The 12908-nt window shown below is 43.0% G+C and overlaps 1 protein-coding gene across 1 annotated transcript in view; it reads left to right on the forward strand.

Annotated features, from left to right (window-relative positions):
* The window catches only part of jag2b (jagged canonical Notch ligand 2b), an 81472-nt gene that overhangs the window by 12960 nt on the left and 55604 nt on the right, over positions 1 to 12908 (forward strand). The window contains exon 3 of the mRNA XM_037685928.1: positions 11971 to 12025. Coding sequence (XP_037541856.1) covers positions 11971 to 12025 — 55 coding nt within the window. The remainder of the gene's footprint in view (positions 1 to 11970; positions 12026 to 12908) is intronic.

The raw sequence follows: 12908 nt of genomic DNA on the forward strand, positions 1-12908 counted from the left end.
AAACCTTAGTCTGAAAGTAAAGTTCTCTGTTAGGATAAAGTGGAACGATGAAATCTTTAACAGAAGATGCATCTCGGTTGCCTGGTGTTAAGTTTATCTTGTTTTTTTCTTGTCATCACACGTTCTTAACTGTGGTGTTCATCAGCAGAAAGACTCGCCGAGAGATCCGGGCGGCTTCCTGATCTCGATCGCATCCTCCTGATCGCGTTCTTGATATTTAATGGGCCTTTTTTTGTCGTTTGTTGTTTGGGAGGAGTTTGCAGAAATTTCCTCAAAGAACGCTTTGTTTTGTTCAGTTTGTGATTTTCACACAAGGTACGGTGTGTTCAGGAAATGAATATCAACAACATCTCAATAACTATTAAAAGCCTGTTTTCTTATTCGGTGTGACAACGGGGATAACTTGGTGTTCGATAGTTTTCTTGGAGTGACTTGTCTAAAATAGTCAGTTAAATCCTTTAGTTTTCACAAACGAGGACTTGATTTTATAGCCGCTCCTGTGACTTCCTTCCAAGTTGGAACACATTTTCTGTCTGAGCCAAAAAGAACGAAGTGTCCCTCTTGTCCTGTCCTCCTTACCTAGATAATTTACAAATCGACACGTCCGCACTAGAACTCTGAAAGAATCGGCTGTGCAAAAGTTCAGTTCATCAAATAAATTCTTTAGTTTTCTGTAGTTTGGCTATAGTTGATGTAGAACATTAGCTTTAATCTACAGCAGCAAAATGGTCCCTTGTTGTTGCCAGAATGAATGAAAATCTAAACATTTTTCCTCTTTACGTTGGTTTCTTGTCAGCTAAAGCAAACCACTGTGCTGTGAATGAGTAGTCCTTGAAAAGGTGGCTTGATTTATTTATTTATTTTTTCTCAATGAGCTGACCAGTTTGCAAATTGGGCTTCCATGGCGACATTAGAAACGGAGTTATCTCTGTAAAGACCAAATGAGGTGGGATGACACCTGAACCTGCTCCTAGCTCATCCAAGGTGCAGGTTTTAGTTTCTTCCTATAGTCAACAAACAATAAGCTTTAATCCTATGTTTAAGAAAATATAGAGTTACAGTAGTTTGTGTTCTTGTTCTTACCAGAAGCCCAGTCAGACCATAATGTGACAACTAATCAGTCTGGTTTCCAACTTACTGGTGAATATGTTGATGGACTGAAAGAGCCTTTTTATTTTGTAAATTTATCACGTCCTAAGAGTTTGACATTTTCACGCAACCATTGCTTGCCGCCATGAACGATGGGCACAGATGTAACCCTGTTTATGTTTCCGTTAGTAAAATATCACGAACCGAAAGATGGATTTGAGAGGAAGCATTAAACGGACGTTTCAGTCCACCTGATTGAAGACTGCCGCTAATGTCTCTGTTTTCCAGATGTTGAACTATAATTTGGTGTGGTAGTAGCCGAGAGTCATCTGCGACACATAGTCCGAGCGCTAGCCAACCTTTTTAAGATCTTTGTTTAAAACTTTGGCTTCAACTGTTTTTGTCTGTTAGCAAAATATCTCTGTTTCCCCTACATTATTTGATTGGCAGGGCGCTCATCTCTTCCGTTTTTTGTTGATGTGGGGGAGGTGTGCTGTTTGTTGGGAGACGGCTCAGCGTGAGGGAAACGGAGCGCTACCTAGCTTTTTAGCTAGCGCGCCTGTATTTTGCGTGACTGACGTAGCGCTACGTCAGTGCCGGCAGTTGTCGTCGGGGGTGGGTTCGGTTCTGTTGACAGGGCGGGGCGCCCTGCTTGTGTAATGGTAGGGGAAACACTGATGTTAATGGAAACCCTGCAAATTAACAAAAGGCTAACAATATATTCAAGATGGCCGCTGCAGCTTACTGACTGCAGCAAACACAAACTGTCTGCGCTTCGGCTGGTTTTACAGACGTCGAGCTAAAATCTGAGGTGGTAGTAGCCGAGGGTCATCACTTTCACATACTCTGAGCAGTAATGCGTCACGCGAGAGCTTTCTTTAAAGGTTTAGTGTACAAGCAGGTGGTGGGCGATATGCGTTTAATCAAGGATTGACAGTTTTTTTTAAATTTGTGCCTATATTCAAATTAACGTGGATTTTTAGACGAATCCTCTGCTGGATTGTAATTTGTTGGACATGGAACCACACAAACGGTTTTCACTGCTCCACTGGCGGCTTCAGTGCGCCTCGTTTATTGGGATTAACCGTTAACCCAAACCTTGGTTGCCATGAGGACTGTGCAACATAACTTTAACGCTGCAGTCGACATGCGTCCTACACGCGTCTGCGTTTCCGTGGTCGCCCAGCGATACGGGCGTGCGCTTGCATCCCCTGCCTCTTGTTTAATGAACGCTGTGCAGGTGCTAGAGGCTCCTTGAGGAGGTAATTAAAGCGTGTCGTTACACGGGCAGTTAAATTGTCACTGTACTGTTGAACCTGTTTGAAATGATAATGGTGCTCGGCTGGAGGCGGTGCGACGCCGCGCTCCAGTCAGGCGTCCTGTTGCTTCGGATCAGGAGTCAGCCTGGCGCTGTTCCTGAAGCTTACTGCTGCAGTAGCCCTCGGACTTAATGCCAGAGGAACTTATTAACATGTACAGACAACTTTGTGTGCTTTCTGACACATACGCTGCTAAATATAAAGTGTTTTTAAGTAACTGTGGTTGCGCCCCCCTCCCTCCCCCATCTCTAACCACGTTGCTGGTTTATTTTGAAGCAATTATAAACTGGTGAATGTTCGCAGCGACCTGCCTTTGGTTTGCTTGTTAACTCATTTAACTGCCCTCTGCAAACGGACGTGCGCGTGTCGGTGTTTGTTTTTTGCGTCTCGCGTAGTCTCGGATCATGCTGGTTAATTAGCGCCGGGAGAGGAGGGGTTTGTTGTATTGGAAGTGCATGGGTAATGACCCTGTTGGCATAGTAGCGGCGTGCTCAATGGGCCGTGCATGTGAGCGCGCAGCCGGTACACAGCAGCCAGCCAAATGCCTGGCCTTCAGCGCGACATCTCTTGGCACCAGGTTCTGGCAAGCGACCCACGAGCCAAACTCCCAGCCCTCCATCTCTCCTCTGTGTAATCTGCCCCTCATCTATACATGTACATGTATAAATAATTAGGCTTACTGCAGAAAGTGGTTTATTACGTCACTTTTATACACATCTTTAATTTAACATGTTTTTATTGCACAAAATGCTGAATATTCTCTCATTCAGGCTAAGAATTTGAATCTAAATTAAATTATTTTCATACATTTGGAGCTAAATCACGAAAACTTATTTCTGTAATATTATTTTGGGGATTTAATGTCGTCTCTGTTTTAACTTGAACATTAATCATCTTTGTGTATTTATTCCCTCCTTCCACTTTCATCTTCCCAGTATCCCCATGTCTTGAGTTCATGTCACCTAAAAATGAAATGGGAAAACATTTAAATTGGCGTCTAGCTGATGCAAAGATGACTTATTTTGTTTGGGCGTAACGGTGTTCATTTGGGACGTCGAAGGGTCACATTCCATCCAGCCACAGTTTCTCTGCCAGCATCGCCTCCATACGTGAGGATTTCGCCACTGGAGGTCTTTGATCCTTGCCCCTGAGCAGATTGAGGAGAGATTTACACTCGAGTCGAAACTTCTGGTCGAAAAGATGCAAAGCAGGTTCAGTTTTCATCTATTCTTGTGTCAACCGTGAAAAGCAACGGACCGAAACACCCCGACTCGCCTTTGGAAACCTGGAGTTGTTTTTTCAAACTGTGCAAAGAATTATTATGCTGCTGTATTCATTCATACCCATCTGCTCACCACAGGCTCGTGTTGGGGCTGCTGTTGTAACGCTGTATTGTTTAGCGTTCATTTAGCGTAGATCTTAAATCCTTGTATACCGTTTCTTTTTACACTGTATATTTTTGCTATTGTTGGGTGTAACTGGGACCCTGTGTACATAATTTAGTTCCACCTCATGTACCAAATGTGGTGAAATGATGACCTGAACTTCTGTTTTATGTCTTGAGAATGAGTCATAAATTCACTATTAGTCTGATTTGTGGTGTGTGTGATGTGAAAATTAGGCCTGTCGCAATAAACGATAAATCAATTAATCGCATGATAAATGGAAATGATCGACCTCATTTTCATTTATCAGCTTTATCGTTTCTTCGTGTCCAAATTTGCGTTTTTGGATCGTTCAAAGCAGCTAAGCTGAGAAGCTAAGCTACGAGCTAACAGGCCGACCTCAAGTGGAACGTCTTGTCGAACCTCCAAAATTCACGGTTGAAACCCGTGCCTTTGTGTAAAAAGTTTTTCTCTGCAAAAAGAAGCTGAGAACTTGTTTACTGATTTTATTTTATTTTTTAATTAAAAGCTTTGTATGAAAAATGCTATGCTGAATAGCTCAAACCGCACACGTCCGCCATTTTGAGAACCAAAGAGACACGGCACGTCACGTTAAGAGGCCTCCCTCTAATTTTTGTTAAAAAGACACGCTGCTCGCTCCCTCACTATCCATCCTTCAGTTCAGTCTTATACTGCCGGTGGTCGAAAAAAGGTACTAGATAAAAAAAACAAATTAACAAGCATTAATTACTAATTATTGTCAAATTTCAAACAATATTATCGTTTATCGCAATAATTTCTGAGACAATTAATCGCCCAGCAAATTTTGTTATCGTGACAGGCTTAGTGAAAACGTGCATTGGGAGCATTTCACAGTTGACTGATAAAAAAAATTGTGGGTCTTTTTGCTTTAATGAAAGAATCAGAACGTCTCTTAACTCAATTTCTCATTAGTTTCTTGTTGTAGCGTAAACTGGTCACGTTTCATATCAGTCTGTGGACGACTAAACGTATTGAGTTTGTCATCTTAATGGCCATAATGGTTATTTACATGAAAATAGCTAATGTTTTAGTTTTCCGAAAAGTTGTATGCTATTAAAGATCATCAGTCATCCAGGTTGTGGCACACACACACCCCCCCCCCCCCGCCCCAAAATGATAAAAACCTGACTTTATTTCATATATGAAGATATTCCACTTCCAATCCGAGGTTTCTCAGTTCAAAACTGGAGTGTGGAGTTCTAATCTTTAAACTTAACAAGTGAAATGTTTTGTTAAAAATCTTTTTTGAATTTTCCTGAACAAGTTGTGTTTCGGGACATTCAAGGTTTCTATCCAACATTCAAGGTGGATTTATTGTCTTTTGTATCACATGTGGTACATAAGGTGGAACAAAACTGTGTACTCAGGGTCCCAGTTATACCCAAAAATGGCACTACAGTGATCCCTCACCTATCGTGGGATTTACGTTCCAGAGACCCCCACGTTAGGTGAAAATCCACGAACTAGTGCGTTATATTGATTTTATAATTTATATCGGTGTTTCCCCTAGATAACTTGACGTGGCGGGGCGCTCATCTTGCCCGTGATTTTTGATTTTTTTTGTAGACGGAGAGATGTCCGAGCTGTGCGCCATTTGTACAGACAGTTTTCGAGCGGGGGGGTGTGTGTTGTGGGGTGTTTCATCGTGAATGAGGCAGCGTGCGTGCTGCCAGTCATTCCCCAATCTGTTACGGAAGCACGATTCGTAGGGTTGCTTATTTGCGCATGTGCTAAAAGGAGTACTTCCAGGTCGCATGGGTCGTTGTTGAATATGCAAGATGAAGGAAACTGTACTGGAAATGATTACGTGATATTAATAAAATATTTTATGAAACATACCATATTTATTAAAATATCTTTCTACAAATTGATTAATTTTCCTAGACAATGCTATAATTCCGTTTGTGAATAAGAACCGTCTTAATTTACTTAGAAATGTATGTGTTCCATCTCCGCCGATCTTCATGTTGCTAATTTACGCCACTCGTATGTCCGTTAAAATCATTGACGTGTTTACGTCATGGTTAAAATGATATGCAGCTTCACCACTGCGCGGCGCTGTTACACCATGGAAATAATTCATTCTGTATCTTGCAGGGTTTTTCTCATTCCGCCCAGGCGGGGTCAGGTCTAATGCGTCGCATATCGTCTTAACCAATGATTTATGACGGAAATACGAGCGGCGTAAATTAGCTACATGAAGATGGGCGGCGAGAGAGCATGTACTTTTCTAAGTGAATTAAGACTGTTTTTATTCATAAACAACGGCGATCCGTGTGACCCGGAAGTACACTACGGATCGTGCTCCCGTAACAGACTGGGAAATGACACTGCCTTTAGCTTTTTAGCTAGCACACTTGTATTGCGTTCAGCTAGTTTAGTGCCATGTCATTGCCAATAGGATGGGGTTGGTTGGTTTGATGCGCAGTTCGGTTCGAAAGGTGAGGTACCTTGCTTGTATAATAATAGGGGAAACTCTCTTAACCTTTCCCACTCTCTTACAAACACTTCATATACTGTTAAACACTTCGGCGATTGCACTGAAGGTGGTGACAATGAGATGAATGCACAGCATGTACAGTACACGCAATATGAAAAACTGGGTTTAAAAAAACCCGTGATAGTGAAGCTGCCAAAAGTGAACCGCAATATAGTGAGGGGCTACTGTAATAACTATAAAATAGAAACGGTATACAAGGATCTTAAGATATTCACTAAACAAAAACATGGTATAATATGGTGTATTAACATCAATGAACATCAATAGAAAAATTACTCTGGGTTTAAGGTTTCTATTGACTTTATTCCAGATTTTTTGCAGTTCCTTCTTTAGAAAATGATGCCATCAACACAGTGACTCTTCTTTCCCCTTGGTTCGCTGCTTGTTTGTAGCTAGATGTCTTTACTGGCTCCTATCATCAAAAGATGGAATTAGATCACAGATTAATGAGGAATATGTGCAGCCATTACTGGCCATGGGAAGACTTAAGTTGACCTCATGTCTCATCAGAAGGCAATAAATCAGAGGACTGCAGAGATGGAGAAGATGGAGAGGCGGATGATCGGGTCATTTCTCCTTGGCAAACAGAAATAAGCCAAGGTCACGTTGGGTGTGTTTTGTGGTAATTACTAATATGTGACTTTTATGCCTGACAGCAGTCAAAAAGAAACCGCATGAAAGACTCCCAAATCAACGTTTTCGATCCCAGCTTTTCCCCCAAGAGGCCGTTACGAGTCAATCAAAGCTTCAATCTGCAACACAGACGCACCCCCTCCAGTGGTGCTGAATTGTTGGCAGACTGGGATCAGGCATGGGATTACACACCAGACCTGGATCTCACATTCTTAGTATTCTTCAAATGCAAACACTCACATCACCCCACATGCAGAGGGCTGACCCCTCTTTTCACAAAGAAGCGTGCAGATCCCATGCTTAGTGACCCTAACCTGCCCCAGCTTCCACTTCCCACTGCCACCTCTCTGTTCCCCCCCCTTTGCCTTTATACTGAACAACTACCTTCCAATCATCCGTCCACCCCTTCATCTGGCGTGGGAACCTACACCTGTGGCACTCCCCAGGAATTACCAAGGCTGCAGTTGTCTTCACAGTCACGGATCGTTGTTGCCAAATAGGTTGAATACCTGAATTCATTGCAATACTTTTAATACCAACATGGCACCTGGGTTTTCACGTCATAATGTCCAGAAAAGATGGTCCACGTGACACACAATTGTTTTTTGTGTCCCTCCTGTGCCCCCCGTTTATGACTTGAAAACTAGGATTCCTCTAAGTAAATCCTCTAATCTATTGGGGGGGGGAATGCTTGAGTAGGGTTTTGGAGATTTGACCTACACTGTACGCTTCATAGTCTCAGATTAACCATCTCGCACGGTCAAATGAATCTGTGTTTTATGTAGAATGGACAAAAAGAGGCAGATTTATCAGATCTGGACATTTTCCGAGCGGTAGCACAGTTGGGTTTAACATGAGGACTTGTGTGAAAACCCCTGGTCGGACTGTCCCGCAACTGTCCCGCTCGGACTCAGTGGCACACATGCTGACTCTAATTGTCCCTGTGCTGACTGCGTCTCTTCGCGGACAATGGTTTTGATTGGAATGGGGGTGAGTTACGGTGTTGGGACAAGGGTCTTTGTTCAGTAGCCTTTCCCCCTTCCCTACCCCCACTCCTCCCCTTTATCCCCCTGCCCATCCATCTATCTTGTTCCAACCATTTGGGCAGCTGTCACTTAATCCAGCTAATCACAGACTGGGATGGTCTGTGGGAAACCAGACTAGCCATTGGCTTTGCTCAAAACTGACTCCGACTATTTACTATATTGCAATATGTGAAAAAGCCTGAATTTATTTTGTAAATGGTAAAAACTACCTGGGTTTTCTCTGACCACTGATGCTGCCCCTCAAGCTCTCAAGGTTTGGCTCTCGCATGTTCTCGGGGAAATGGGCGTTATCCTGGACTCTGCTCAGTAATGCATGTATTGCACCTCATGGTTTGATATCTATGCACTGGCATATGCATGCACCCACACATGCACTGACGGGAGCAGCCACCCATCCCTTTTGTGATGGTGGGGGGGGGGATGGGTGGAAAGGTCAGAAGCCGAGCTACATGTCGTGGGATGATGCACGTTCGTGTCGTTCATGTCACGTAATCCATCTTTGAGGCTGCATCTGTTGCACGTCTGCGGTCGGCTGTGCAGGCGACGCATTCTGCAACACGAGCATCGTCATAAACGGTCAAACTCCGTTCTCATCCGTTTTTGCTTTCCGTCTAAACCCTCCACCACCACCACCCTCGAGTCGGCTTTTCATGTCTTACCTGTTGATACGGTCATCCACGCTCCCTAAACTTTGGCTTTCTGCTAACCGCAACACCTTTGCTCCTATTCACATGTCACTCATGGTCTTCCACAATAACACTCCCCTCCCCTTCCTCCCACCACCACCCACAGCCAGACAAGCCTGCTTAATCCCACAGCCCAGCAGCAACCAGCCTACCAGCTTGCTGGTTCCCCCAGATCAACAACACAGACTTGCAAACACATTTTGCTGCCGTCGTCTCCAATTTCTCTCAACTGCGCTCACAAATCCTCACGTTTTTTAAAAATCATTTTTAACCACTCCCCCCCCAAATCGAACATCCCATCAGTGACGTTACACTCGAGGTCACAGCAGTCACACTGTGGCTACTACGACTGTCACTGGTAGTGATGTAATGAGAGCTATTTAGGTCAGCTGGTTGCCTAGCAGTGATGCTGGTTTGCTTAGCTAGTTTCCATCTGTGTGTGTGTTTACATCTTTGTGTGTGTGCATTTAGATTTACCTCGAACCGGTATCTGTTGTGACTGTGCAGAATAAACAGAATTCTGCATGTTAGAAGTCTGTTGGGTGGGGAAAAGGTGGATTAAAAGTCAAAAATATTACAGGAAAAAATGTTCAAACTGAAAATTAATAAATTAATCCAGCAGAAGAAAAAAAAAACCTCTCACACTCTTGACACATTTCTTGAACACTACCACATCTATCGTTTTGGTGCTATTATTGCTGTATTTTCTGTCATAAGTTACATCAATACTTGCGTAATAATTTTTTTGGTTTACAGAGTTGCAGGGACTAAAACATATTCAGTTAAAAGATGCACTGAAAGAAAACTAAAAAAAAAACTAAGTTTTACACTTGTTTGAAAACGGTCTTGAAACATAAAGTCCTGGTTTTACTGGTTCCCTATGTATTTGTAATTTTCACAGAAGGTCAACAACATTAATCACTCTACTCATCAGGTGTAAAGTATAAGTCTGTATAAAATAATCCACTTACCGGTGATTTACCTCACTGACAACCAAGGGCTAAGCCCGTTCATCTTGTACGGTTACTGTTGGCAAAGTGACCTCGTTATCAGCGTTCTTGCATGAGAGCGAGTGAAAATGCATTTAGTTAGTTTGCATTTGGGAAAATTCATTTGCGCCAGAAAAAAAGCTGAATTGAAATGCAGTTGATGAAAACCTACCCCAACTGGCCTCTTCTGTGTTTAACACCAGATCAGTCATCCCGATTGGCTAGCCGCTCATTTTTATATTCTGCGTGTTGAAGAAGTGGCTTTAACTGTTGGAAATGTTTTATATGAAGACGCTTATAATCTGAAGAAAACTACATCTTGACAACACCTCGAGTTTCTGCATGCGGTTTGTCAAAAAGTCTTTTAAACGTACGTTTGCGTCAGCTGCTGCTTCAGCTGTTCCTGAAAGCACAAACGCCAGCCGAACTTCTTTCACTGTTGGGGTAATTATGGGAGCTTTTGCTCGACTCCGGCTCATTTATCAAAGATGAATATTCCGGCTGAGGTTTCACGCTCGTTTTCTTGGAGCAGCCGTGTTTTTTTTTGTTTTGTTTTGTTTTTTTACCTGTCCGTTACTTTGAGCAGATTACGGCTTGATGAACGCAGGTTGTCGCCACTTCCAAAGATGGATTTTGATGGAGTTACACTTTCAAAAAGCTGTTGGGTTTCACTCTAAAGCTTGAAATGTACGTGTGCGTTCATAGCAGTGCACCTCGCGCCGAGCCAGAAGACAGTTGGTACATGCCTGGCAGCTTGATGCAGTGCTCTCCTCTCGTCTCCGGTTGCTTCTTTTGGCTTCTCACAGTTGTACTTACTGCAGCTTGCTCTCTTATTTCTGTCTCATTGGGTTTCATTGGTGGTGTAACTCGAGCTTACCTCTAGGTAAGGGGGCCATGTCGTGTACGAGACTCTGTAGTAGCAAAGAAATGGATTTTTATTTTTTTATTTTGCATCATCTTTGTGTGTGCATCCTGTTGATGCTTGTGTAAGAGTTGGATGCCTGAAATGATCCTCTTCACAACAGGAGCACATTATGGTCACTGGTGATGTTTACTTGGCAGTTAATCAGGGAACAAGAACACAAAGGCTCTCTGTCGTGTGTTCCTGTTTTTGTTGCACAAAAAGACACGCGTGCCATCATTATTTGTAATATCAGTGTTTCCCTTAGATCAGCTCTGTTGGCGGGGCGCTTGAGGTATTTATTATTTTTGCCGACAGGGATGGGATGGAGTCACGTGTGTGTTGCCCGCCTGCTAGCTCAGTGCTAAATTGCTGCTGGTTTTTATCGATGACTAGGTGTGTGGGTCACGTGTTTTTCCCGCCCGCTAGCGCAATGCTACGTTGCTACCGGTTTTTATAGACGACCGGGGTGAGAGGAGAGGGGAGTCACGTGTACGTTGCTCCACCTGCTAGCTTAGCGCTACATTGCTGCCAGTTTTTATCGAGAATGGGGTTGGGGGTGTTGTCATATGTTGCTCGCCTGCTAGCTCAGCGCTAAATTGCTGCTGGTTTTTATTGACGACTGGGTGTGGGGGTCAAGTGTGTGTTGTTCAGCCTGCTAGCTTAACGCTTTGTTACTGTCGATTTTTATCAACAACGGGGGGGTTGTCTCGTCTGTTTCCTGCCCACTAGTTTAGCGCTACATTGCTGCCAGTTTTTATCGAGAATGGGGGTGGGGGGGTTGTCGTATGTTGCTCGCCTGCTAGCTCATCGCTAAATTGCTGCTGGTTTTTATTGACGACTGGGTGTGGGGGTCAAGTTTGTGTTGTTCCGCCTGCTAGCTTAACGCTTTACTACTGTCGATTTTTATCAACAACAGGGGGGTTGTCTCGTCTGTTTCCTGCCCACTAGTTTAGCGCTACGTTGCTGCTGGTAACTGTTAACAGGTGTGAGGCAAGGTGGTAGGGAGCGGTACGTCAGTAGCATTTTTGCTAGCACGTTTGTATTGCACCTTGCGCTATATCAATGCCAGCAGTTGTCGACCGGGGTGGGGGGAGAGGTGGGTTCGATAACAGGGCACCCCACTTGTATAATGGTAAGGGAAACACTGTGTGTATGTATGTATATGTATATATGTGTACGTAGTGCAAATGTTAGTTTTGCAGTAATAGGAGACATTTCCTGCTCGTTAAGTTTCTCAGTGATCATGAGAGATTCTGTGAAGTATCTGTTGCTCCTATTTTAATGAGAACTGTGTGAACTGCTTATTCAGATCCACTTGTACAATAGTTGGATTAATATTTTAAAAAATTCACGACTTTATTTCTTTTTTTTCTCCAGCGGAGGTACACACTGATTTTGGAGGCCTGGGACTGGGACAACGACACACGCAACTGTAAGTTCAAACGGCATCTCTTCATTCTGTGGCTTTTGCAAAGTTGTGTTGAAAATATTACATTTAACTGCTACGCAAATAAGTTTTCATGTCGATATGGCACTCGTTCATTGGGAGTAACCCTAAATGGATCCACAAACTACTTGGAACAATAGATCTTATTTGATAAACAATTACTTCAGCTATAAAAACTAGACCATAAACAAACTGTAGGCTGCTTATTTTTAATAATAATAATAATAATAATTTAAAAAATATGACATAGGAACATCGCCATTTATTTTTACGCTGCAATTCGTTCTGGGTAAATGTCATGTGCAGGTTGCTCTAGTGCAATTCATTCACCTTGAATGGTAATTTTGTACATTATCTTTCAGCCCTTTCACTTGAACCAGAGTGCATTCACAAAAAGGAGAATGGAGAAATGTCTCAGCTTTCACGTTGACTCTGGAGCGAATATGTACGAAGTTGGCTCCAGGCGTAATATCTATGACGCTGGCTCCATGGCGAGTGTATATATACAACGTCGGCTCTGGAGCAAACGTATATAACGTTGGCTCCTGAGTGAATATATGCAATGTTCACTCTAGGGCGAATATATACGTTTGCTCCAAAGTGAATATATACAATGTTGTCTCTGGAGTTAATATATACAACGTTGTCTCTGGAGTGAATATATACGACGTTGTCTCTGGAGTGAATATATACGACGTTGTCTCTGGAGTTAATATATACAACGTTGTCTCTGGAGTGAATATATACAACGTTGTCTCTGGAGTGAATATATGCAACGTTGTCTCTGGAGTGAATATATATACGACGTTGTCTCTGGAGTAAATATATATACGACGTTGTCTCTGGAGTGAATATATACGACGTTGTC

Source organism: Nematolebias whitei, chromosome 12 (assembly GCF_014905685.2).
Source record: "Nematolebias whitei isolate Nwh7 chromosome 12, NemWhi1, whole genome shotgun sequence".
NCBI lineage: Eukaryota > Metazoa > Chordata > Actinopteri > Cyprinodontiformes > Rivulidae > Nematolebias > Nematolebias whitei.